This window comes from Ostrea edulis, chromosome 2 (genome assembly GCF_947568905.1).
Source record: "Ostrea edulis chromosome 2, xbOstEdul1.1, whole genome shotgun sequence".
Taxonomy (NCBI): domain Eukaryota; kingdom Metazoa; phylum Mollusca; class Bivalvia; order Ostreida; family Ostreidae; genus Ostrea; species Ostrea edulis.
In genome coordinates, this window is record NC_079165.1 from 63,641,786 (window position 1) to 63,664,085 (window position 22,300).

Here is a 22,300-nt window from a genome sequence, read left to right on the forward strand (position 1 = left end):
TAATTACTATAAGCATAAAGAAGACAAAATGCATGTAAAATTGTATACTTTGAAAACATGAGATATGTCCTTTAATAGACGTCTATAAATAGACCCACGCGCGTCAGGGAAATCCCAACATGATGTATTAACTCATACGCAACTGTTTCGTTTTAAGGCTGAAAGAGCGTAAAACAACGAATCAATAAGAGGTATTTGATATTTTTATTTCTATCAAACTTGTGGCACGGTACTGTTGTAACAAAATACACAGCTTTAAACAGATAAGGCCACCGATGATCTGAAAGTTTGAACTGGTCACGTGACTGTCACTTGAACTGGTAGTCTGGTCCCCCGCCCCCGCCACTCATTGATCATTCCCAATAACGAATGATCAATGAGTGGCGAGGGTGGGGACCAGACTATTGAACTGGCCAGCGGTCTGACGCGGTTATTTGTAAACATCGATTTAAATTCAAATAATTTGGGTTAAAACAGGTGAAATAATGTATGATATGTCATAGCCTCATAACTACATACGTGCGATGATTTAATAGCGTTTTTACGAGATGGAAAATAATATTGTCATTCGGACCATTACAGTTATACCATGGCAACTAAATGAGTCCATGAATCACAAAAATATGTTGTTGTTTTTTCGGTTTTCGTTATTGATTTTTGATAATGATTGAAACCTTACGGCAAAAAAGTATAAAGTTTTCTACTGTCTATAGTACATTAACTGAAGTAAATCTCTGTAAAATTATTTCTTTGACAACTCTTTCAAACTTCTATGAGACAGTTCAAGAGTTGGCAGGGGCAAGTTTTTCCTGATGCATGATGTCATTGTTCTGCCGTTTCTTCTCTCTTTTCCATGAGGTCTTTTAACATGACTTGGAAAATCTCTGCAGATCGACCTTTTAGGATGGACTTTCTTTTTCACTGAATGGAAAAGATAATTACATTTATAATTTTTAGTACTTGATGTGATACAGGACCCAATTTCGGCTATTTAGTATTTCACATGAGTATTTATTTGTAAAAGTGTAAAAGGGCATAAAATACATGTAAATTTACCTGGTACAGACTCTATTTCATCAGAGGACGAATCATTAGCAGGTGACTTTTTTTTTAATTTCCTGATTCTAGCACTGCTTAATTTAGGTTCCATATCCGGGATTTTTTCAAAAACATCAAAATCATCCTCATCTTCGTCAGAAGATGGTAACTCGCCAGAATTTTTTTTTCTTTTGCCGATCGTATTTTGATTTTAGTCCCTTTATTTTAAGTCTGCACTGTTCCGCTGAAAAGTGGTATCCTTCTTTATTCACTTCGCTAGCCACCCTTTGCCATTTATATTTGACCATTTTGGACGAGCTCTCTATCTCATGAAACACCCTCTTCAACAGTTTTATACTCTGCACGTCCCACTTTCCATCTAAAAATGTGAAAGAGAAAGTGTGTTTCAGGATGCACTTAAAACATTTGATTAGTCAATAGTCATAATCTAGTACCTGTAGTCATACATGTATCATTAAATCAACCAGTGTATAGAGACCATCTGATACCATATTGAACATTATTAGCATGGATGCCATGATTTATGATTGTAGTACTGAACCGAAAACACAGCAGGTTGAATTTTCTCAACATAATGCAAACCCTTTAATTGAACAAGTGATGCACTGAAATAACAGACCACAGCCATACAAAATAGCATGAACTTCATTACAAAGTATATATGCGACATGAAATTATATTAAGGAAGGTGTGAAATTGACCTTCATCAAATGGTCATTGAGCTGAGGGTTATATGACAGATCAGCATGTTATACACGATTTTACTATATTGTATAACTTAAGATGTCATATATATATATATATATATATATATATATATATATATATATATCCAAATTGTGTTTTTAAAAAAAATCACAGTGTCCGGTATAAAATATTAAAAGAAATAGAATAAACAGTACACAAAGTTAAAAATTTAACACAAGCGCTTTCATTTTATAATCCTCAGGCGTTACATTTTAAAATAGTTTTGAAATGGTTTGACGTCATAAAGGCGTCCTAACATTTCACGTACATAACGACGTCATAAACGAATGAAGGGAAAAGGATTTTACGTTAAGCATATTATGACGTCATAGATGATAACAGTAAACATATTTTACAGTAAGCTATTGAGAGCCGGTTTTAAAGTCTTAATAAAGTGTCTTTCTTTTTCTCGTCGGGAAATAGTATTTTCTGTATACAGTTTATAAAACGGAAATACACTGAATTGTCCGTGGCCACACACATCTATATGTTCACTAACTTTAATTTTTCTGTATTCGGGTGCTGAAATGTGTTGTTTATGAACTCGTATACGAGTTCGCAGAGTAGTTCCAGTTTCACCGATATAATGTTTTCCACAGCCAGCACATGTTATAACATAAATTAAATTAAATTTTTGGTGGAGCTCGTCATATCTGAATTTACCGTAAATTCCTTGTTGTTAAATTCGTTTATGACGTCGTTATGTACGTGAAATGTTAGGACGCCTTTATGACGTCAAACCATTTCAAAACTATTTTAAAATGTAACGCCTGAGGATTATAAAATGAAAGCGCTTGCGTTAAATTTTTAACTTTGTGTACTGTTTATTCTATTTCTTTTAATATATATATATATATATATATATATATATATATATATAACTTATACGGTACCAATTTCGATGCACCAGATGCGCATTTCGACAAATAATGTCTCTTCAGTGATGCTCAACCGAAATGTTTGAAATCCGAAATAACTATGAAGTTTTAGATCTAAATATAGCCAAAAACAGCGTGCCAAACAAGTGGAGCCAAATTCGTCCAAGGATAAGAGCTATGCATGAGGGAGATAATCCTTAATTTTGAAATTAAATTGAATTTCTAAATTTATATATATATATATATATATATATATATATATATATATATATATATATATATATTGATCAGTCATCCAAAAATTATTTTGTTTAACACCACTCTGATTCCTTGCATAAGTATTCTGAACTTGAAATAAAAAAATATGCTAGAGTTCCTCATTGGCAATATCTTTGTGGTCTTTGGTGATCAGGTCTTCCAATATTCCGTTGGAATTCCCATGGGCACGAATTGTGCTCCTTTGTCAGCTGACCTGTTTTTGGATTCGTATGAAGCAGAAATTATTCTGCTTCTACGTGAGAAGAATTTTTTTTGCTATGGCCTTCAATTCGACAGTTAGATATATCGACGACATTTTATCTATTAACAATAATGACTTTCATTCATATGTCGATTCGATATATCCCTGTGAATTCGAAATAAAGGACACCACAGAGTCGTCCACTTTTGCTTCATACTTAGATATTTTATTGAAAGTAGATATTATATTTTGTTGAAAGTAAATATTAACGGCAAACTAACACCTCAACTTTATGACAACCCACAGGCAATTGCATCACCTGGGGTCGAATTTACTATATAAAGAGTAAAGGTATAGAACTCTATATATAGGGTACCCAAGTTAGCCGATGTAAAAACAATAAACCAATTGATATAAAATTCTTCTTTGTATTCTAATATATTCATACATAATCAATCTACATTACTAACAAAGTTCATCCCGAAATTCCGTATATTTCCCAAGATATGCAAAAATGAATTCGGAAAAATGCCTATTATTTTTTGGTCGACTTTTAGTTTGGCCCTGGCACTATACGACTAAACAGAATGTTTGAGCATTGCAACAAGCAATTACATTGAATATGCAGCATAAGATATCAGTTCTAAAATGAATTTCTTATCCCAGTTCATAAAATGAAGTCCGCAATAGCTCCAAGTGACTGAAAATTTATACTTTATAGTACCTAAATTAGTCCGTAATAGCTCCAAGTCACTGAAAATTTTAAAACCGTCTGTACTTTCATTTATCACAGTCATTTTCATCGGTGCCACTAACTACCCACATTAACATCATTATTATCAATCGTCAAACACCTGTGATAAATTGGTTTAGATAAAAATAGACATAATAAGACATTTGTATATTTATAAAGACTTGTTATTAAAATAATTTATGTACTATAAAGAATCAATATTGATAAATAATAGTATTTGAGTCTGTAAATCGCTATGGGTCCTTTCATCCTTTTTGGGTAATTAGTCATAACTACTGTAATGGCTGGGATATTGAAAGTACAGACGGTTTTAAAATTTCAGTCACTTGGAGCTATTACGGACTTCATTTTATGAATTGGGGTAAGAAATTCATTTTAGAAATGATATCTTATGCTGCACATTCAATGTAATACCTTGCTACAATTATCAAACAATTCTGTTTAGTCGTATAGTGCCAGGGCCCAGCTAAAGGTCGACCAAAAAATAATAGGCATTTTTCCGAATTCATTTTTGCATATCTTGGGAAGTATACGGAATTTCGGGATGAACTTTGTTAGCAATGTAGATTGATGTATGAATAAATTAAAATACAGAGTAGAATTTTATATCGATTGATTATTGCTTTTACATCGGCTAACTTGGGTACCCTATATTTAGAGTTCTATACCTTTACTCTTTATATAGTAAATTCGACCTCAAGCGATGCAATTTAATTGCCTGTGTGACAAACAGGATGGTTTCAGCTTCTCTATCGTCAACTTACCATATTCATGTAGCGATACTCAATTATCACCTGTATATGTTGTTTATATCTCTCAAATGATTCGATAATCAAGATCTTGTAATGTGTATTATCAGTTGTTAAAACCTGGCAAACTAGTTAAAGTTACAGATATTTCAACAGTCTCGTTTAAAGTCAGCATTCCGCAAATTCTATGATCGTTATAGGAATCTAGCTTGCAAATACAATCTATCAATGGGTCAAATACTGTGTGATGTGTTTCATACCGATTAGCACAAATTATGGCGACTGGTTATGCATCCATTCTGAAGAAGATAACAAAGTACTTGTTTATAGATGCCACCGACAGGCCTACGTCACGTGATGCCAATGACCTGAACTGATTTTCGACCTCGGTCGGTTGGGCTAAAATGGAATCATTATAAAATATTCCTTTCTAGTCATCTGCATCATTGCCATAATATTATTGAAAAATATCAGAAAGACATAGGAAGCGCTAAGGTAGTTAAAATTTTATAACATTTATAAAGAACAAGGGGCAATAAAATACCCCAGAGCTTTACCTGTCACCTCGAGTGCAAATATTCTAGTATGTCGCTCTTTAAGTCGTGTAATGTATGTATAATGTTGAAGTTTCGTCACGTATCGGAGAAACTGTAATGTTCAAAGTATTAGCAAATCTAATTTTGAAAGAAAAACAATTCCGCGGAATTTCACCACTCCAATACCTTCTTTTGCACTATCATACAGGATTCCGCCATTACCAGTGAAAGTAAAAAGTTATCATAAAAGGTGAAAATAACGAACAGTGATCAATCTCATAACTCCCACAAGCAATACAAAATAGATAGTTGGGCAAACACGGACCCTGGATATACCAGAGGTGGGATCAAGTGCCTAAGAGGAGTAAGCAACTCCAGCATATTTTTTTTATTTCACCTTCAGAGTACTTGTGCGTGGAATCAGAGTGGCGTTTAAGAAAGTAATTTTTTGGATGACTGATCACTAGATATGAATATGAATCCTTTATGATATTAATGTAATGTCAATATATGTTTTAGTTCATGAGTTCTAAAATTTCATATCAGAAAAGTTATACGAAAGAGTTAAATCATGTACCATGGTGTGATGAAAATTTGTCGAATTGTGCATCAAATGCGTCAGTTTGGTCTCAGAATTTGATTATATGTTCTTTATATGCACATTTGGAAATTTCTTTATCTTCACGGAAAGTTTGTAAAATACCTTAATAGCTGAAGAAGATGTATTATTGCAATGAAAGGTAAAGATAACTCCTATAAGCAATACAAAATAGAGATTTGGACAAACACGGTCCCCTGGACACACCAGAGGTGGGATCAGGTGCCTAGGAGGAGGTAGTATCCCCTGTCGACCGGTCACACCCGCCACGAGTCCTACTAGTATATCTTGATCAGGTAAACAGAGTAATCCGTAGTCAAAATCAGTGTGCCAAGAACGGCCTAACAATGGGTATGATTGATATGAAAAAGAAAATAATTACCTTTATCTTTGAATGTGTGTGTGTATGTATAGATATGTGTGTATATGTGTGTGTATATATTGGATGCAGAAGGTGCAAAGAGTAATTGCAAGTGTGAATGAGTGATTGTAGATTACAGTTGTATGTTTGTATTTGTAAATGTGTTGAAATACCAAAATAAAACATTAAAAAAAACAATCGGTATGAAACAAATCAGACAGAATTTGAACTAATGATAGGTTGTATTGGCAAAATATGTTGTTATAACGACTATAGAATTTGCGAAATGCTGACTTTAAACGAGACTGTTGAAATCCCTGCACCATCAACTTGTTAGTCAGTATAACATTTCTCATTTTAAGTACCTTGATAATAGTAGCTAACTTTACTGATCTTCTTTCATGGAGTTTTTATCTACTACAAGCGGTACTAGCATTTTCAAGTTTTGTATAACATTAATCAATATTTCTTAATTTTCATTCTCAAAGAAAGTGACAAGGAGCTCATTTCAAACTTTTATTTTTCACAAATGTATCCACTATGGTAAATCCCGTTGTCGCAGTAAACGTCATGAAATGTGTAGCGCTCTCCTGCGTAAAAGAACATGCAGTCTTCTGGAGATCTGTCACTTCCGTCGGGTTGTCCGACACCAAACGCATGATACGTCATCTTAACCATTTTTCCGTTTCTGATCCACCTCCAGTCTCCTCCTGATTGCCTCCTGTTTATGTTCCTCCCACCGACGTAGAAATGGAGACCTGTTATAAATAAGGACTAGCTTGGTTTGATAACAAAATAATAGTTCATATTACTACAATTAATTGGATAATGCAGGTTCGTGGGTATGGCGTGTAAAACTTTGTTAAATATATATTAAGAGCAAAGATTGTGATATTATCTACAAGACTAAGATTGTAATATTATTTACAAGACTAAATCTCCTAACAAGTAGATGTATGCTATCAATTAGAATTATGATTCCAGCTGAAGGTCTAGAATTAGGAAAGGGAATGTGTCGTTTCATAATTACATGACAGGAACAGTGGGGTGTACGAGTTTAATGCTACTTTACCGTCATACACTTACAGAATATACATCACGATTAGAATTAGCAATGGACAGAAAAATACTGAAAATTAGTCGGAAATAAAGAAAAGATGCATTGATTTATACCGGATATTTTTCATATCAAACAGCGAGGTAGAGCAGTGCAAAAATGCATGTATGACACTTGGGACCCAACCTTAAGATATATCATTTTTACAATTTTGTGGTCCCGTGGGGATACGGGTTAGAATAGGTCCTCAGTACCCCCTCCTTGTCGTAAGAGGCGACTAAATGGGTCGGTCCTTCGGATGAGACCGAATAAACCGAAGCCCCATGTCCCAGTAGGTGTGCAACGATAAACATCCCTCCCTGCTACAAGGCCCAGAGCAGAGGCCTAAATTTTGCAGCCCTTCACCGGCAATGGTGACGTACGTTTCTATGATATGAGTGAAATATTCTCGAGAGGGAAGTTTAACAATATACAAGCAACCACAATTTTGTCAGAACAGAGTAATCATATAAAAGATCGAGTATTTTGATGAATTTGAGCCAATTTTGAAATAAGAAATTGATGACTATTTTCATAAATGTTTAAAAATTTCATAAAGTGGAAATGGAGCGATTATAGTATAATGTATATGCGGCGAAGTTCAGTCTTTTCCTTTGATAATGATTTCTTCTAAAAGTAGTCAAATTCACGCTTATGAACACTTTAGATTAGTTGGAAATGTAAAGAAATATTCACATTACACATGTAATATATAATCAGTTTTGTAGAGCACGGAAGGAGATAACAGTGAATAATATGCTGATCACTCAGGAAATTCATTACAAAATTGCAAGAAGTGGCGGAACGATACTCGTTCTTTACACCAATATGTTATTTGTAGTTGTGGGTTGAAATTTCGTTTCATAATCAAAAGATAAATTTAAAAAGTTTCATTCTCATAAGAATTATCGCTAAATGTTTTCGTATATTTGTTTGAATTCGATCATATTCCCAATTACACAATTAGTGGGGCAATTAATGAAAGTCTAGAGTGAGAGATAAATATAGCTGTCCAAAGACTTAAAATGTCCACGACAATGTCTAACATCAAAAAAGCATCACCAATGCAACTTTACGTAGGTGTAAATCTAAGTTTTCATATTACAATATTTACATTTCCAAAGCTTATATCTTCGATATCTTTACCAGTTGAAATGATAGACATTTCCTCATGAATGTGAACAATGTGCATAATCAATGGTATATATTACGACTCTTTTATCGATTGTGGATAAGATGACAGAAATGAAAGTAAAATGTAAACATTATAAACAGCAACGCTTCATGCATTCACGTTTTTCATCAGCGCTGTAATATAGAATGACTCGTCATTCCCGGCACCGCGTGAGTATTCAAACGGAACACATCCCTCCCTCGTAAGGAGTGTTAAAATAATTTATTTTACCAAACAAATATTCGCTGTTATGACTTTAAACGTCATGTATCAATACATGAGTGAATTTGAATGGGTCGTAAAACACCATGGAAATAAAACAATGTAGAACTGATTTACTGTCTCCTTCAGACCATGGCAGCTAATGATAAAATTTAATCACTATTGTACAGAACATCAATAATTTAAAAATGATTTGAAAACTTTAGAGACAGATAAGAATAAAATATATTTGACATAATCATTTTTCTTAACTTGTACAGTTATGAATTTGACATTACCTGAATTCATCCTCTTCAATTTCTGTTTCATCAACATCGCTTCCTCCAGTGTTTCGAAGTTAGCCAGATACGCCCCCATACGGCTACATCGAGCCTGAACAAGGGAGTAAAATATAAGCAGAAGGACCATACAAGTTGAAACCAAAAAAGGGGGATTTACCCGGAGGAATAAAAAAAATTAAGAAAACACGCCTGATTGAATTTTGGAGATTGATAGAAATGTTACTTACAAATGCTTCGTCTGCGGAAACTTTGTCTCTGCTGATGTAATAACAGTTTTTCTCATAAATATGAAATGGAGGCTTGCATTTGTAAGCTATAAACGAAACAAAATAACATAATTTAGCACTTGAACTTCCTGTACAATCGTCATTAGTTGAGGTGAGTTATTTTTCGCTAATATTAATAACCTCAGCAAGTTTATAGCTTAACCAATTAGAAACCTCCCAAGTATGAACCAATCCAAGAATTTATGTCCCAATCCAAGAAGAAACGAAAACAATTTCACAAACAATCACTAAAGATTGAGAGATTGATATATCAGACAGTTTCAGTATCACAAACAATCACTAAAGATTGGGAGATTGATACATCAGACAGTTTCAGTATCACAAACGTACATCTCGATATATTTGTGATAATCTTGTAATTAGTCTTCAATTCTTCCCAAAAAGTGTCGTTTGGTTTTTTCCATTTAATTTTATTCAGGTATGAAATATTGCAGAATATCATGATTGCAAATCTAAAATAACAAATTGAAACCTGACATAATCAATAGCACTATGCAGTTATAAAAGTTAAAGAATAAGTAACTGTATGATTGATTGATTGATTGATGTTTTCCGCCACACTCAACAATTTTTCAGTTATCTGGTGGCGCCCAGTTTTTATTGGTGGAAGAGAGAACCCAGATACAATGTACCTGGGAAGAGACCACCGACCTTTCGAAAGGTGAGCGCGATGCTCTAACCACTTGGCCACGGTATGAATAACATGACGAATGATGATATAATAACCTAAGGATAACCCATAAAGGCTTAAATCAGCTTATTTCCAATAGGATCCTTATATTCATATAATATATCTGATTAGTAGGTTTTGATTAATAGTTGCATTATGCGTTGAAAACTTACAAACTTCAGACATATTTTTACGATAGAATTCTAAAATTTCTTTTAAAAAAGTATTGCCAAAATTGGACAAGTTATCTTATATCCCTAGCCTTGCTGGCTAATAAGGATTTCACAGCTTTTATTTGACATCGAAAACAAATCGCCTTTATTATAACGCGAATTGATATTAAACTGTGTGTTAAATAAGTTGTTTTCATCGAGTCGGATCGAAATTTTAATTTTGTGTCACAGATCAAATATGAACCCCCCCCCCCCCTTGCATAAATTGATAATTAATGTGGTGTGATTTAGTACTTCAAGTTTGAGTTTTGCTGAACTGAATTATTTTTCAAAATCATTGATCAAAATAGGCAATGACGATGCAAATATTTTTAATTAGCATACACTATTATACAATAAAACTAGAGGAACAAATTATCTCGTTACTGGTTAAATAGATACGACTAACATGGTAAATGATGTAAAATAAAGCAATTAAAAGGAAAGGATAACAATGCATGGATAATGAAAGGTGAAGATAATATAAGATGATATGGATAATATAAGATGTTATGTCTAGTACTAAATGTGCTTTTCACCGTGAAGTGATGAAGATGACGAGGTTGTAGTGGCTAAATCTGATTAGAATCAGTGAGAAACTGTAACCAATCAGAGCTCAATATCACAGATCATAATTATAGATGAGTTATATCTATGAGGGAAAAGGTTTAAAGATTATGCAAGGAATAAGAGATGGTTTAAAATGCGCAATTATGAATTAAAATACGTTAAAAGATGAACATTCTATATCAAGATTATACTTTTAAAGTAAATAATGCAATTTCAAAAAGTAACTTCAAAAATAGTAATCATCAGACGGTCTTTCCACGTCTTGCCTTTACAAAGGTTAGGAAGAAGATTAGTCACCTCAATCTGGGTAGTAGATACTAGTACACAAAGTACGTAAACAATCAATAACCACAGCAGTTACACATTTTAAACGAGTCAAAATAGTGCAGTGTAGAATTTAAAGTGAAATCGTTCAAACAGTAATCAAAATTTTGTAATTTCCTGTAGTGAATTATTTTTTATTAATACTCTTCAAAATGATACCATGATTCCAAAAAAATCCCACCAGCGATTTATTACCTGTACAAGATGATCGTTTAACATCTTGAATAAGTCTAAACGAGAACTTTATGGGGCAAGCTTTCTTATGATAGAACTATCAATACATTGAATGTCACTCACCTTTCGTCGAACAGGCCAGTACAATTGAAGCACACAACCAATAAAACCCGATGGTCATCTTGAACATCCGTCTGATCTAGCTTGGGAATGGCACCTGCGACCAGTTATATTTATAAGTAAAATTCAATACAACAGATTAAGTTACATTGCATTTACTCCGCGTGATGGCACGTAAATAATTCATTATTTCAATAGAATAGATCAACAACACAATGTTGGCAGTCTTTGTCATGGCTTTACTTGAGTAATACAATACAAGTTAAATTCATTTCAACAATAATATTCCACTTCACTATATTATTGTATTATATAATAAGTCATTAAACTACAATGCATGATCTACATCGACTTTGGTAGTTATGACGTAAGATCAATGCTCAATAACGTGATCAATCAATCGATATTTCAATCCAACAACACTTCAAATCAATCAATGTTTCAATCAATCAATATAATAATCAACCAGTGTATCAATGTTTTCAATCAGTCAATATATTCAATATGTCAATCAAGATAAGCCCAATTATTGGCCACGGACCTGGAAGAAAACAGAATCGGGGCAGCTTAAGCAAAATTCGGCACTTGCGGATTACACCACTACAAGTATTTCGTTGAAAAGCCATGGCGCTTTGGTATGTTAGCTCACTCGTGACAATGTGTATCTGAAAAATACATAAAAAGAACAGCAGAAACCCGATGTAAAATTAAATTGAATACCTATCAAAATTTTGGGGGTTGGGTTGAAAATTTTGTTTGGATGGATTCCAGATTTGAAATTGGCGCGCCCGTAATATATATAAAATTCAACTTTCGGCAGCTCCCTGCTACAGAGTTGCGCATGCGCATTGTAACTTTTTCTTTCGCTTTGAATCCTGAACGGTAAACAAATTCAGTCATGATTGCGCTAGCTATTTTCTGTGTGGTATGTTCCTTTTTAATCATTTTTTAAATTAATATGTTGACGGTGCTACCGTTTGAGCGAGCGCAGCTTCATGTATGTACATATTAAATTTTGTAATGTTCATGCTTTGATCAGGTATCTACCCCGGGCACTGGAAGTTAATGTAAATATATAGTATGTGTATGTATAAAAATATATCCACATTTGGTATGGACCCCCCCCCCCCCCTCCTTTTTTATACATGCACATACTATATATTTACATTAACTTCCAGTGCCCGTGATTTAAACAATATATCTATTGTAATGTTCATGCTTTGATCAGGTTCAATTTAAACAATATCTATTTGCCGAATAATCACATATATGGCAAGGAATAAGGACTCTGTTTTTAAGTGCTTCTTTTGTACCCAAGGTTACATGCTCTATATTCCTTTATACAAAAGTTACAGAAAGGGTACAGCACAAATCATGGAAATTGAAAGTAAGAATTACATGAGGTGGCTCTACATAACCTAGGGTACAATGGGTACAGAAGTTAAAATGGTCTGTTGGATGCAGCTGATTGGTCAAGAATGTAACATGTCCACGCCTTCGATTACCTATATAGCTATTGCTACCTGTGATTATGACCTCGTCCTATCTGAACAATCAATTACAATTGATTCTATCTATTATTTCTGCTGTGTGTACAGCATCTTTCATATCTATAACTGGATTTAATTCCATGATGGGTCAGTTCAATCATTATATCATCTAAGATTTTGTTGATGAAGAAATAATGTTAAATCAGGTTTATTTTATTTACGATTCAAAAGTAAAATAAAAGAAATATGGATTTATAAACATGATAAATGCTTTATTTTAGTGTAATCATAGTCAAATAATTGAAAGATAAAATGACCAATTTGAAAATTAAAACAAATTAAATATATAGAAAGAAATATTATAAAACATTCATAAATGTTAATTGGGTTCAGGACTTAATTGTGCTCATGCAGAAGTATATGAGTGAATAATATTTAAAATATATGCATTGTATTGTAAAAAAAAAAATTGTGAATGGGGTTGCTTCAAAATGAATATTCATATTATAGTATTTTCTATATATAAGCTATCTTTAGCACTGTACTTTGACAAACTTAGATTTATCTTTCCAAACATGTCGTCATGCATATATAATATATCAATTGTCTTAGTTTAGCTTATATCACTTTGGCTAGCAATGATTTGGATGCTCACATTTGAATAATGAAAAAGAGTTCAGCTTATAAGTACCTTTATTTCAAATGCAATACTTATTTAAGGTGCAATCATATAATCATGCAGTCATCAGACACTTTGCACTGCAAATTATCTTATAAAAAGTCAATTACATTTTTCTTTGATAATATAAATTGGCACGTGATGTATAATTGCTTTTATTGATAAAGTACTACTTTGCAGTGACACAGATTAAAAATTTAATTATAACCATTATTCAGATCAATAGTTATAATTATCATTCAGTGCTCTGTAAATAGCTGTACAAGATAGGGGTGTGTCTAGTGCAAGCTTATTTAGGGTTCTTCTTTCACATCTTTTCTACTTCAAAGGGCACACCTGTGGTAGAAGGAATGTAGGAAAAAAAGTCACCGGTAAGAGAGAACATTTTGTAAATGTCGATGTTTTTAATTTAAATCGCTTCCACAAGGAACCTCCTATCAGAAATATGCCTTGACCCAGTATGAAGGTCATTTTTGACAAGGTCACAGGGTACTACATGTAAGTAACGTATTAAAATATGGTTTTAGCCATATACTTTGAAATGAAAAAAAAAAATCAAAGCTTATACTTTAGATTAAGGGTACTTTAGACTTAAAGGTATGTCCTGACCCTAACCCAGAGTAATTCAGATAAGGTCAAGGTCACCAGTTTTATAAGAATAAAATTCTTGCCATATCCATAACTTTGTTGTGGAAAAAAACCCAGAAGATTATACAAGACATGAATGATACTTGTGACTTTGAGAGGTGTAACAACCCTGCACTATGATTGTTTTAACAAGGTTAGAAAGAAATGTCATTAATACAAAAGTAAAGGTCTCAGAGTTCAAGATATATCTTAGAAATTTAAAATTTGAAAGGACAAAACCTTGGATTGGAAGAGGAACATAAAGTCACGGTCGCAGAACTGAGAATTTAAATATTTTTGGTCCATGACAATTTGATGCTTGGACTGTTGATAGATTCTGATACTCAACATGCATTCATTCCTTATAACATTTCCATTAGAATTTGGACAAAATAGCAGAGTTCTTTAAGCTATTTTAAAGTGAACCTTTTCTGTTTACCTTGCAGGGTCATCAGTCCTTAATCCTTGAGACAGCTCTAGTTAGTCTTATTTTGACATTTTATGATTGCAGCAATTGCAAGATATTGAACTATTGTTACATTTTTGTGACAGATGATTGAACAATCTAATTAAAATCAGACTCTAAGATACGCTCACAATCGCTTACGCAGAGTATACGGCATGAATTTAAGAAGTCTGATTTTAATTATATTGATGATTGAAATACCGATTTTAGGTGAAGATGTTAAATTTAATTTATTTCAGGTTTATGAAGAAGAGGACATGGGTTTGATTCTCAGAATAGCAGTTTATATATACATTAACATGCCTTAGATAAATATATATTTAGTTTGCTTTGCACATATTTTTATTTTTTATGCACATTTTCCTATATATTTCTCCATGATATATTTAAAATATTATGTATGGATGGTGATGGCTGGGGTTGAGTTATATATAATTTAGTATGAAAACAACCTAATTTTTCCCAATTTTGTGTATATAAAGATCTATAAAGATCTTTATAACACAATTGAAGCTCTTTCTCTCTGCTTGCTGAAATCTTTACTACTTTTCCAACACTTCTACTGCACCAATCTAACACCATTATAGGTAGTGTACGGACAGTCTAAGACATGGGTTCAATTCCCATCACTACCAGAGTTGAATACATTTTTGTATGACTTATAGCTTAATTACAGTAATAAATTATAATACACTGCATGGCTTAATTTAACCTCACTGTTACATTGTTGTTTTTCTCTATTAAAAGAATTTATTCTATAGTTTTAGTAATGAAGTAATGATGACTTATTTTAAAAAATCTTAAGAACAGCAGGGCTCAAGTACTCAGGTGAGCTTTGTGGCACATACACCTCTTGTTTCAAGAATAAACATTATAACTCATACTTAACACTTAGGTTGCTCCTGACCTGAGGGTGTGTCAATACCCTATCATAAGGTAATTGACTGAGGTTAAGGTCACAACATTTTGTGCATAGTTTTGATCCAATAAAAAACCCCATGGTGGGTATTAGTCCTTCTATGACATCTCTGGATAGGATGATGATCTTAAAAGATCAATCTGCTTCATTTTTCTGTCATTAGCTTTAGAAGTTTTGTGTTAGTGTTTGTGTTACTGTTATTCAGTGGTAAGGTTGAGTTTACCTAAAAAAACCCAAACACATTCTAATGCAACTGTTTTGTAAAATGCATTTTGATTGCCTAATCCACTGTAGTTTGCCGCAATAAAACGAGCATTTACGAGACGGAAAGTATTTGATTAATGCGTCAATTTACTGCCTAGATTTTCCATGAAGACCCTATTGGAAAATTCACATTTCTGGTATATACCCATGTTAAATCAGGCCATGTGTTAAACAAACCATTTGGAAAACAATATGGTATGGATTTTTATAATGCAATACTTAGCAAGAAACTGCTCGAATGGTACCTGTTATGAGTTGATGTATCAGTATGATACACAGTTAGATACATGTACATATACTTGAACATGTCCAATATTGATCAATAAATTTATATTGATGTCATAAGTTGGTAACACAGGATCCACATAATAATAATAAAAGATTAAAGTTACATTTTTATTGCAATTAATTTATAGGCATCGGGTTTATTAACACATAACATAGTTTGGTCAAATTGATATGCAAATACTTCTTAATTTGGTTATTTATTGCATGCTTTCTTACCTGAAACCTTTGATAGGCCCTTTTTTGACAATTTTTTTTTTAAATGTTGACACTTATGTATTAATGTTGCATATCTATATTTTGTTTTGATTAAAATGTAAACTACTGTATACAGTACCTGTGGATGTTTAAATGTGTGTTTTAAATTAGGTAAATTAGTAGGAAAACCACATATAGTATAAAATTATAACTATTCCTTCAACACTGTTCAAGACAATGTTGTTTTAAAAGCTAAATCACTTCATGTTGGAATGTTTACATGAAAACTTCTCTTGTTTGATGTATTGAATGTATTGTATATTAAACTTAATGTTGTGTATATTTTACTTGATACTCTTCCAAACCATAGACTTCTGATGATAAAATTATGAAAACACTGTTCACGCTTTTGTTTATGAGGGCCGAAACCTTCTTGGTGCTTTGCCTTTAAACTTCATTTTATAAGACTTGCTTTATTTTTTTTTTTAAAATATGCTTTTTTTCTAAGAAAAGTTATAACCATGTATTATAAATTATTTTGCACCAGGAAGGTCTCAGGAATAAATCTGTTCTCTTACCTGACTGATGAGGCCCAAAGAGAACATTTAAATATCAGCATTTTCAAAAGTATATTTCTTATTTCAAAACAAGCATTAAGAAGCCAAAGAGGCACATCAGATTTGATGTATAGATGCACCTTTTAAAAAAACTTCTCTCTACTATAATACTCAGTATCAGTGAGTGAATGGAAGCATTAACTGAGAAGAAGATTCATTAAAATATTCAATATGATGTGGGTGTTGCAGTTGGGGTGGGAAAAGTTATAATGTAGCTGGAGGGGGGAAGCCCAACTCAATCATTTGAATTAAATATTGGTTATTAATCATCACAATGTTTGTTAAAATTGTGATTTTTTTTTATTTGAATCATTCAAATAACAAAGAGAAAAGAAAAAGTGTTAATAAACCTTGTACATCTACTTCCAATTTCTTTTCCACCTATATTTTAGAGCTTTTCATTCTCACACGGGTCCAACACAAAACTAATTTTATTCACTTCATTGAAATACATATGTGGTCACTATTGTGTTTATACATGTATGTCTTAATTTATCAAAATATCACAGGCACTTAACATATTTTTCTTATCTAAATTTCGGTGTACTCTGCAACGTAAAGCTGGCGGGGGGGGGGGGTTAAATACCACTGTGCTTAATTTGTCAAGGTATCTTAAACCACTTATACATTGGGTTAAAATTCCAAGCAAGTTAATACCTTTGTTACCTTGAGTAACACATTAAATATCATAACATTAAACTAACACGCAAAAGAGACGACTGATACGGGATTTGACCGTTTTCTTACTTGATTCTAGGCCTACTTTCACTTTGTGTGTGACGTCACAATTATGGTCACATGGTGTGCAGGGAGCTGCCTTTAGACTAGTCTAGGTCACCTACACGTTTGTCAATGCAGTGTTCTACAATAGGATCCTTATCTGGAAGATGTTCACAGTTCACCCTATCCTTCACGGCCAGCATTTGAACATAATGCTTACACTGGTTTTGATGCTCTTCTGTCATGTCACGCACTCGGATCAGAAAATCCAGGTTATCAAAATTAAACCTGTAGCCTGGAGAAAATTCTACAGTTGGAGTGATCTGAGAATATTCATGATCAAATACATCTGAAAGAGAAGGTCCATTGTTTGGTACACATGAATAGTCATGATCAATCAACTGGATCTGGCTGTCTTCATTTTCAATGAGATGTTCCAATTTCTGGTTGTTCTCAACAGAGGCTTTCAGTTGCATCATTTTTCTATCTATAGTAGACTGGGCTTTGGTTAAAGTTCTATGAACACAGGAATGACTGACAGAGAGACCCAGTTTGGACAATATATCAAAACCCTCTTTCTGCAACTGGCAGTTGTACATGGATATGCCTACCATATGTTGGAGTTTATTCAAATACTTGGATCGGGAGTTAAGTAAAACAAATAATGCAGATACAATATTTACAGAGTCATACACTTTTGTATTGCTGAGAGCTATAGTTTTCAGAACATTCCACAAAAGGGGAGTAGAATTTTGAAGCAAATGAACTAATTTCTGGATGTCAAACTCAAGAAGATCCTCCTCTGATTGCTTTTGAAATGCATGTCTATTGGACTGTAGCAATAGTTTTGATGTTTTCTTCACTACATCACACACACCTTCGATCGACTCATTCCTTGTTGATATGTCATCACTAGACAGCAATAATTTTGTAGCTTTTCTTACACTTCCCACTTGCAAACTTCTAACAATAGGAGAGAGTCTTTGTTTAATGTCCAGACTTTTGTACAGTTGTGTTTCTCTTCGGGAACTTAATGTTTCTTGGGGTGATGGAGTAGGCAAACTGCACTGTACTTCTTTGTCAGATGTCAGTGGAAAATAATCTTGGAAACTATCATCCATGTTAGAGTCAACACAGCTTTCAACATGCTGAAACTTTAATTTACACAAGGCCTGGTTTTGAAGTTTTGCCTTTGGGGTAGCTGGGTGTCCCTTTAATTCTATGCAAAATAAAAAAGGGACTAAAAGGCACAGTCTAAGTTAAAATTTAAACATTTCCAAATCCAAGGAGCTTAACTTTTTTACTTTACTCAAATTTTAATGTAATTCAATTGAATTCATTAATTGATTCACCAAGTATGTTGGCATAAACAATCATGTTACACAATATATATGAGATACTCAGATATATAATGACAATGAAGTTATGTCTAAATACTATCATTTCATATGCATATGTAAATACAAGTAAATATATTTGACATGTACCTGTGATATCAAACTGTATGTATGCAATTTGGTATTGTATACAACATTGATTAAATATAATTATAGCACTTTACTTTAAATTTGTTGTGCAATAATTCAAAATATTCATGTACTCTGGCATGAACTACATTAACAGGGTTGCATAGTACTTTACAATGATTTTTCTATGATGTATCATCATCTGCATTGTAGATGTTCAAAGGGTAGTATTTGTTTTTTATATCTTTAAACATGAAGCAGAAATAAAACCATTATTCATCTCATACTGTGTGGTGTATATTGAAAGTGATCTAAGGGAAAATTTATATAAAAGTTTCCTTATATTCCTTATACTCTGCAAGCCTCGCGAATAAATACACCATATCAAAACACACAATATAGATATCCTCTATGTAATAAATAACACACACACCCCACAACAACCGGTTTTGATTTAAAAATTCTATTATGTAATTTCTGGAATAATTGTACATTATTATTATAGATTAAGTATATGGCCTAATTACAAAGTGCTTCAATAGGATATATTTTAGCTACATTTGATAGTGAGAATGTGTTTAGCACCATTTGGTGCATACATAACATATGACATGTACATGTAAATAATAAACAGTGTTAAAAATGCAGTACCTGGAGAATATGTCAAACTGGCCCTTTTATTTCTGTTGTTTGGGGTGAGTTCTATCAGTCTTTTCTGAGATACCCGAACGCTCATTTTTTGTGATTTGAGATTGACCTTCTGGACGAGCTTTTGTGTCTGCTCCTCCATGTCCAGAATACGCTGCAGCAACCGTTTACATCCAATGCACAAGAAACTGCCATTATTTTCATCAGAATTAAATGAAACATGGTAAAAAAATTCCACTAGTTCACAGCTCGGACCATCCGAACCATTTTTACCTTTTATATAATAACGCTGTTTGCTTTCTTGAGAACAAGCGACACATAAACTGATATTTGGAACAACAGCTGTGGTGTTTGTTTTCTTCGGTGTCGCCATTTCCGTTATTCGATAGCGCCCCCTCGCGGTGTAATATTTTTAAATAGAACGCTCCAAGGCGTTTGAGTGGGAAGTCAAACGGCTTGCGTGACCTAGGCTACCTTTAGACTCGTTCTATATATATATATATATATATATATATATATATATATATATATATATATATATGGAAAAACACCAGAATTGCCTAGCTACAGGGCGCCGCCATTGTGGACACCCAAAGTTGTGCGGAGAAGAAAAGTTGACAGGAGATCTGATTGGTCATTAACAGAAAATCTTTGTGATGGAATTTAATAGTGAAATATAAGTGATAAAAATGACAGGTGACATAACAGAATATGTAGAAAGATACAGAAGTTATAAGGGAAGATCTGAGTGGAGAGGTGATATTTGGATGGACAATTTCATTCAGTGCGGATCTACACTAGTTGTAAACAGGCCAAAATTTGAAGGAAAAACGCAACGGCAAGCCATATATTTTTTGGTGGAATTTTGAAGGGGAGATGATGAACTTTGCTGAATGGTGACTGATTTTTTGAAAATTGGCTTAATAAATAATTGACAGTGATTGGAATTTGTATGGAAGTCTATGGGAAAACATTTGGTGGTGTTTGTCCTATACTGAGGTAGCGAGAACCAGTTTATGAGGTAAGTGTAAGAAAGTAGTGCATTTTTAGCGCCATTTGTCAGTTTTACAATAAAATGGATGCATTTTTTGATAATTTGAAAGAAAAAGTAAATCGTAAAAGTGTACGGGGCCCCCAAGGGGGCACCTGCATCATTTGGAGGGGTAGGATTTCCCCCTCTGGCTATGGGCTACAAACTGTCTACTGGCCAGAGGAGGGAAGAAAGGTGGAAAAGGCCCACAGAGTTGCCCTTATGGCAGAGTGGAAACTGACTCGGAGTCTTCCATGCCTTCCTTGGCCCAGGTGAATTCATCACCGATGTTTTTGGCCATAGGTATATTCACCCCACATGTCTGCTCAGTGCACACATGACTGGGATTGTTCTTGAGATGTTGTCCTTTGGGGCATATTTTGTTTTTAGTTACTAAAGATATTATTTTGTGACTACTGGTCACATTCTCTGCAATTGAGAAGACGGTTTGTGTAGCTAGCTGGAAGGGGGTTTCCCCTACCCCAGAATATAGGGCGTTATTATACATCCCATCGCACTGAATTCCTATGGTTTTTGGACTTTTGGCCTCCCCTCAATTTATTAATATCAACTAATTTCTTACATCTTTTTTTCATATCAGACTTGTTTAAGGTGATTACTTTTTGCATAATGGTGTTGCTTGTTTTTTGTAGAGAAGACTCGGCTGGAGGTGGGGTGTTGGTTGACATGAGGATTTTACGAAGAGAAGAACTGCCAATGGGGGTTTGACTGAGACCTATTTGTAGGCCATAGTTTATTGCTGCTGCTTTCCTTCCCCTGGAACCGGATTCTACTTCGACATAGAGGCTATACATTTTGGACACGTAGGTGCAGGTGTTACATTTAAGCCGTAACCTAGTGCCCAGGCCACGCCTCTCTTCAGAGTCCAAGTCCCAGGTTAGGTCACCATCACAGCCTGGATTGGCCCGCCCACGTTCTTTGAACTCTGCGTTGAACATGCCACATGTCTTTTCCAGATGCAGCAGTCTGTAGGAGTCATTTTCACACCTGCCGAAATCAGTTATGTACCTGATTACTTCCTAACCAGGCAAGTTCATGTTCAGAAATTAGAGTTACTTCCCTTTGACTATACTTGTTCTCAAAGTTGAGTCAAGGGGCTCATCACAGTCCCTAACATCTGTTTTTTGTAACTTTCTCTTCATATGAATGAACAATTATTGTAATGTTGCTATAATTTAGAGAGTTTATTAATTATAAAATTAATTAAGCTAATTAAATTTACAGGATCTTAGGGATACCCCTTATTTCAGCCAATTTGGCCATATGTGGGCCTATTCTGAGAATTAGAAAAAATATTTTCTACTCAAAGAGGTTTTGTTTCATAATTTAAGAAAGTTAGAAGAATTGTAATCGTAACCCTGAGGATTCAGCCTGATTTAAAGTCTCATGGTTTCCTTCCTTTTTCAGGGGTCTTGGCTGAAGCAGTCGGTGGCACCCAGGCCTGAGCATCATTTCCTGCTCCTCGCACAGAGAGGGTGGATGCGTCACCAGTTGTAGGGTTTCCCTATCAACTCTCGTGAATGGTGCAGGTGAGTTTTCTTTTTTTTTTCATGTAATTTCCCCTTGTTGTGAGGCACATATTTTGGCTTAAAACCATA

General features: G+C 33.8%; 1 protein-coding gene, 1 long non-coding RNA gene and 1 pseudogene across 2 annotated transcripts in view; 1 reads left to right on the forward strand and 2 right to left on the reverse strand.

The window, feature by feature from the left end:
- Nucleotides 1-822: 822 nt before the first annotated feature.
- LOC130051474 (uncharacterized) lies at nt 823-1,550 on the reverse strand (annotated as a pseudogene).
- A 5,095-nt stretch (nt 1,551-6,645) lies between these two features.
- Nucleotides 6,646-11,364, reverse strand: LOC130052253 (C-type lectin domain family 4 member E-like). Its single transcript, XM_056156691.1, has 4 exons — nt 11,276-11,364; nt 9,143-9,228; nt 8,913-9,006; nt 6,646-6,900 (listed from the first exon to the last, which is right to left on the reverse strand). Exons 1-4 carry the CDS (start codon nt 11,340-11,342, stop codon nt 6,659-6,661), a joined length of 489 nt encoding a protein of 162 aa, XP_056012666.1. The 5' UTR covers nt 11,343-11,364; the 3' UTR covers nt 6,646-6,658.
- A 10,470-nt stretch (nt 11,365-21,834) lies between these two features.
- Nucleotides 21,835-22,300, forward strand: part of LOC130052257 (uncharacterized) — a 1,367-nt gene continuing 901 nt past the window's right edge. The window contains exon 1 of the long non-coding RNA XR_008800614.1: nt 21,835-22,231. This is a non-coding gene — a long non-coding RNA (uncharacterized LOC130052257). The remainder of the gene's footprint in view (nt 22,232-22,300) is intronic.

Coding starts and splice junctions, on each gene's coding strand:
- LOC130052253 (XM_056156691.1), bottom strand. CDS start 11,342: ATGTTCAAGATGACCATCGGGTTTTATTGGTTGTGTGCTTCAATTGTA. Junction 9,229..11,275: donor ACTGGCCTGTTCGACGAAAG/GTGAGTGACATT, acceptor TTTCGTTTATAG/CTTACAAATGCAAGCCTCCA. Junction 9,007..9,142: donor TTTCCGCAGACGAAGCATTT/GTAAGTAACATT, acceptor TCCCTTGTTCAG/GCTCGATGTAGCCGTATGGG.